This window comes from Austrofundulus limnaeus, unplaced genomic scaffold (assembly GCF_001266775.1).
Source record: "Austrofundulus limnaeus strain Quisiro unplaced genomic scaffold, Austrofundulus_limnaeus-1.0 Scaffold615, whole genome shotgun sequence".
Taxonomy (NCBI): Eukaryota; Metazoa; Chordata; class Actinopteri; order Cyprinodontiformes; family Rivulidae; genus Austrofundulus; species Austrofundulus limnaeus.
Window position 1 is genome coordinate 225494 of NW_013953017.1, and position 5464 is coordinate 230957.

Consider the following 5464-nt stretch of genomic DNA (forward strand, 5'->3'; position numbering starts at 1 on the left):
ATACTTTAAGACTTTTACTCAAGTAATATTCCTAAAGGACACTTTAACTGTTACCAAAGTCAGTTTTTTTGTAAGATACTTGTACTTTTACTCAACTATTACTTTGTGATACTTTATACAATATTGATTAATTAATATACTTTTGAAGAAAGACACAAAAATTCAGTTTAGCCAAAACGTTAAGGTATATAAAAAGAAGGAAAATGTGGAAAAAAAACACGTTTTAGTTCAGTGATAAGATCATGAGTGAACCAGGACAAACTGGTATTTATCCAGAAAATCATTGTTTTGTTTCTAACAGGAAAATAACGTGAAGGCGTGTTTACCTCTGGATTTCACACAGGAGCAGTACGACACCGCGGACAAGAAGTGAGTAAAATGTTAAATGAGTATATTTAAAATACATGAACACAATCGAACATGTTTGTGTTTCCAGGCTGGTGGTGGGCCTGGCAGTGACCCTCGGTCTGTTTGCCGTCGAGCTGGCTGGTTTCTTTTCAGGAGTGTCCATGTTGAACTGCAGCCAGGCTCTCCTGTGTATCCTTTAACCCTGATCACTGACGAACACCACTGATAGTGAAAAGATGCACAAGCAGCACATCTACGGCTGCAGTTTCCAGTCGTGTTGCTTGAAGGTCTTTCTCCTGCTCTCCACAGAAGAGGGTCTCTGCAGTGAGTGGGAGGTTCTTGTTGTGCGGGGAGGAAGGGGCTAAAGCTGCACGCCACGTGTACGCCGCACAGTCAACACAGCCCTAACCCACCTGGAAAAAGATCACTATTTTTGAATGTGACTGTTAATTTTCATCATAACGTGTTCACAATAGTTGTACTATTACCATTACTTCATATTTTAACTCCCCCCACAAGTCAATGTGACCAGTCACTGTTTTACCAAACTCCCCACAGAAACTCCCAGTGTCCTGCAGAGACCCCTGACTGGTGTGAAAACACAGCAAGTTCAGCTACTAATCAAACCAATCTTATTTTTCTTTGGAATCCGTGCTTAGAAAATAAACAAAGAAGTAAACAATAACTAGAGAAATTGCATTTCCTGCAAAAATGCTAATGCTAATGCTTCGTGCTGAAAACTTCAGCTGAAAGCTGCTGAAAATGAGCTGAAAATATTTAATAGAAAAAGTGTTAATGTGAGCTCACTTTGAAAAACTGAAAGAAGCAAAACAGCCTAACCGCATAAAAACAGTAAAAAGGAGCACAAACCTAGTTGAAAACAGAAAACAGCTAAAAGCTAAGGGCTAAAATAGCTGAATATAACAGAAAACATCTGTAAGAAGCATAAATAGCACTAGGTAGCAGTAAAAAAGTATTAAAAGTAGAAAAAAGCAGAAGAATAGCTAAAGTGGCGTAATGTAGCTAAAATGAGCATAAAATAAGCTAAAGGTAGCAGCCACAATTTGAAATTAGCACCCAGTTGAAATAGTTATAAAATAAGTAAAACAGAAAAAAGTCATAAAATTACATAAAAATTCTAATTTGTAGTAAAATAACTAAAACAGCTGAAGCTTTCAGTAAAACAGCTAAAAAGTAGCTGAAAATTAATTAATTAGCATGAGGGGCACAAGTTTGCTAATCTTAGCTGAAAAAAGTTGTAATAGCTACAAAAAATATGTATTTAGCTTAGAAAAGCTAACCTTCGCTAACAGCAGCTAAACATTAGCTAAAATTTCAGCAAATAGTTGAATACAGCCGAAAGCATCTGTAAGAAGCATAAACAGCTCTAAGAAGGAAAAAAGCACAAAAAAGTAGAAAAATCAGAAGAGTAGCAGAAAGAAGCAGAATTGTAGCTGAAATAGCAGAAAAAAGCTAAACTTAGCAAAAAATAAATAAAGTAGCTAAAATTTGCACAAGAACATGAAAAAGAGCAGAACCAGAACAAATTGTGTCAGGTGCTGTAAAGGTTTAGACATTTTGGAAGGAGTTTAAGGATGTTGAAAACAGCTCCATTCATTTCCTATGGAAAAAAGTGGCTAAAAAAGTGAAATAGCTAAAATATATAAATAGCTGAAATACCAAAAGTCATAGCAGCCCTCATGTAAATGAGCTGAAAGTTTTGATTGTGAAGCGTCACACAATAAATAATTGTGAAGCGTCACACTATAAATGATTGTGAAGCGTCACACTATAAATGATTGTGAAGCGTCACACTATAAATGATTGTGAAGCGTCATTGTGAAGCATCACACTATAAATGATTGTGAAGCATCACACTATAAATGATTGTGAAGAGTCACACTATAAATGATTGTGAAGCATCACACTATAAATGATTGTGAAGCGTCACACTATAAATGATTGTGAAGCGTCACACTATAAATGATTGTGAAGAGTCACACAATAAATGATTGTGAAGCGCGACACTATAAATGATTGTGAAGCGTGACACAATAAATGATTGTGAAGCGTCACACTATAAATGATTGTGAAGCATCACACTATAAATGATTGTGAAGCATCACACTATAAATGATTGTGAAGCGTGACACAATAAATGTTTGCGAAGCGTCACACAATAAATGTTTGCGAAGCATCACACTATAAATGATTGTGAAGCGTGACACAATAAATGTTTGCGAAGCGTCACACAATAAATGATTGTGAAGCGCGACACAGTAAATGATTGTGAAGCGTGACACAATAAAAAGTCACTGAGTCAGCAGTTCGAGTTCCCTGACTGGTTTGTAGCTGCAGGGGTCCATGGCAGTGCCTCAGTGGCTCTGCTCTTCTTCCTGTTTGAGCAGTGGGAGTGTGACATCTACTGGTGGATCCTGGCCTTCTGCAGGTTAGTGTTTCTACCTGTGGGCTTTTATTTTTAAAGAGTTATTTTTTCCTGACTGTATTTTCCTCCAGCTCTGGCTGCCCACTGCAGTGGCTCTGTGTCCTTGTCTTTTTTTGTGTTTGAGAGGTGGGAGTGCTGGACTTACTGGGTGATTTTTGCCACCTGCAGGTTGGTGTGTGTGTGAAGCTGCAACGGTTTTTAAGTTTTCAAAAAGCCTTCGTGTTTACAGAGAATAAAGAGGTGGTGAGTTGGAGTCTGAATGTAGTGATTTGTGTTTGTCTCGTTAGCGTCCTGCCAGCCTCTGTGGAGCTCCTCCTGTTTACTGCAGTGTTTGGACTGAAGAAGAAACCGTTCTAAAGGACATTTCTGTCACTCAGCTCTGCCTCTCAGAGTAAAACACATCATGCTGATTGAAGAGGAGGTACCTGACAGAAACACCTGCAAACATCCAGCAACAAAACGTCTAGTTTTAAAAATATTTGACTAACAGAGAAAAAAGGTTTTTTTTTTTTTGTTTTTTTTTTACATACTGTTAAAATGTGACATCTCACAAAAACAAACATTTATTTCCTGCTGTCAGTCTGTATGCTCTGTGTAAATGTTACTTTTTAAAATGCAATTTGTACAAATCTTTGTCTTTTCTTACAGAGGGTGACAAGATATTCAAATAAAGTTTGAAATAATTAGGATTAAGATAAGAAGTTGGTTTTAGGGATAATTGAAGTTGTTGGAAATAAGAAACAGATTAGTGAAAAAGCCATAGAAAACAATAAATGTACTGTATATACAGTAGAAAGAGGCAAAATTAAATCAAACATGGAATTATAATAAATGTATCACCGTTAATGAAAATAACACTTATGTCAGAAAATAATTAATAGAAAATAATTACTAAAACATTACACTGAAATAAAGCAAAGAATATAGGAAAAAACATCAGAGTCACTTAAATAAGCATTTATTTATAAAAACAGACTACTGATGCTAATTATCAGGCTGGTATTTTATTAGTTTAGATAGACAGATAGAAAGAAAGAAAGAAAGAAAGAAAGAAAGAAAGAAAGAAAGAAAGAAAGAAAGAAAGAAAGAAAGAAAGAAAAAGAAAGAAAGAGATTACTTATTTCTCCATACAAACAGGTTGTTTTGACTTTAGACTCCGCCCACCGGTCCCTCCGGATATTACGTCCGGACGTTGAGACTTTTCTCCTTTCCGTTCCTACACCTGGTGAAATTGTTTCGATCTGACAAATTCAATCTTCTCTCCTCAGTTTCACCTAACTGCAAGGATTCACTTTGAGCTCTAGCCATGGGTATGTGTTTTATAATAGTTTTTAAATTATTCCAATATAAAAAAATTATAGCTGTGGAAGCACTTTCAACACGAAAGAGCTAGTAGCTAACGTTTAAACATGATTTATGATAATTAATGTGGTTAAAAATAGCTCAGCAAGGTTTAATTTACAAACGGATGCTGCTCTAGATATAAATAATGTGAGTTTGGTTTTATTTTGTTTGTGAAACATTATATAAAGCAGTTGTTGGATAGTGAGGCTGTTCGTGATGAAGCTAAAGCTAAGCTAAGTCGGATAAGTTTGTGTGTGAACACTGACGTGGCGTAAAGGAGCAGCAAACAAATCGTTGTGTTTGAATATCTCTGTTGTATTAAGATCAAATATATTTTAATCATAAAGGTAATACATTGCTAATTATGTAGAAAACCATCATTAGTTAACCCGAGGAAACAAAATGCAGCTTGATATTTGCTTTCTATCCATAATTGAGCTTTTATTTTGTATTTTCCAATATATTATGCCTTTGATTTTATATATTTATGTGTTTAAATTTCCTGTTTCTGGCCTTGGCAGCAGTCAACACAGGCACGTCCCTGGTGCTGTCCAGCCTGCTGTCTGTGCTGGTGTTTGCTGGGATGCAGATGTTCAGTAAACAGCTGGGATCCACTGAGTGGCTCACCATCCTGGGAGGTTTCCTGGGCTCAGTCCTGTTCATCTGCTCCCTGACTGTATCCTCCGGGTCAAACCACTAACCTGCTCTTACATTTATTCTTTTATTCTTTAACTGTAACGAGCCGGGAGGAAACAGGAGTAACAACTTTCTACTTCTTGTCTTTTAAAAAATGTAAGGAGTAAAAAGATGGCTGAAAAAATTTACTCAAGTAAAGTACAGATACCCAAACAGTAACAAAGTATTTGTAATTAGTTACTTTACAACTCTGCCCAAAACCTTGAATCTGCTTGTTTTACTCAACAAATCTGAGGACACGTGTACTGACACATCAAAGTTTGATTTTATTTTTAAAACAGGAAAGATTAAAATAAAGTTGTCAGTATTCTTACTAAATTACTTTCATATGAACTATGGGTGCTAACAATTAATCGACTTAAGATTAATTGTCAAATAATGGTTTATTAGATTAAAATTTCTTTCATTCGATCATTTGAAAACATCTGTTTAAACCAGGCCTGGTCAGTCCTGGTCCTGGGGGGCCGCAGTCCTGCATGTTTTACTTGTTTCTCTGCTCCAACACACCTGATATGAATGAATATATGATTATCAGGCTTCTGCAGTACGGAGGACCAACACTGACATAATTAGAAATAAAAGCAGAATTATATGAACCAATAAATAAATACACTTAAAAGGCATCAATTA

The 5464-nt window shown here is 36.0% G+C and overlaps 2 protein-coding genes across 4 annotated transcripts in view; both read left to right on the plus strand.

Moving 5' to 3' along the window:
• tmem107l (transmembrane protein 107 like) overlaps positions 1–3483 on the plus strand; it is a 4545-nt gene extending 1062 nt beyond the window's left edge. The window contains exons 2-6 of one of the 3 annotated variants that reach the window (XM_014027091.1): positions 302–369; positions 437–537; positions 2701–2797; positions 2866–2962; positions 3082–3483. In XM_014027091.1, the coding sequence (XP_013882545.1) occupies positions 302–369; positions 437–537; positions 2701–2797; positions 2866–2917 (318 nt within the window). In that variant the 3' untranslated portion in view covers positions 2918–2962; positions 3082–3483. The remainder of the gene's footprint in view (positions 1–301; positions 370–436; positions 538–2700; positions 2798–2865; positions 2963–3081) is intronic. The other 2 variants (XM_014027090.1, XM_014027089.1) reach the window with 2 other exon arrangements.
• Positions 3484–3722: 239 nt separating this feature from the next.
• The window catches only part of krtcap2 (keratinocyte associated protein 2), a gene marked incomplete in the record, with an annotated part of 6601 nt that continues 4859 nt past the window's right edge, over positions 3723–5464 (plus strand). Inside the window, 2 exon segments of the mRNA XM_014027092.1 lie at positions 3723–4104; positions 4660–4814. Coding sequence (XP_013882546.1) covers positions 4101–4104; positions 4660–4814 — 159 coding nt within the window.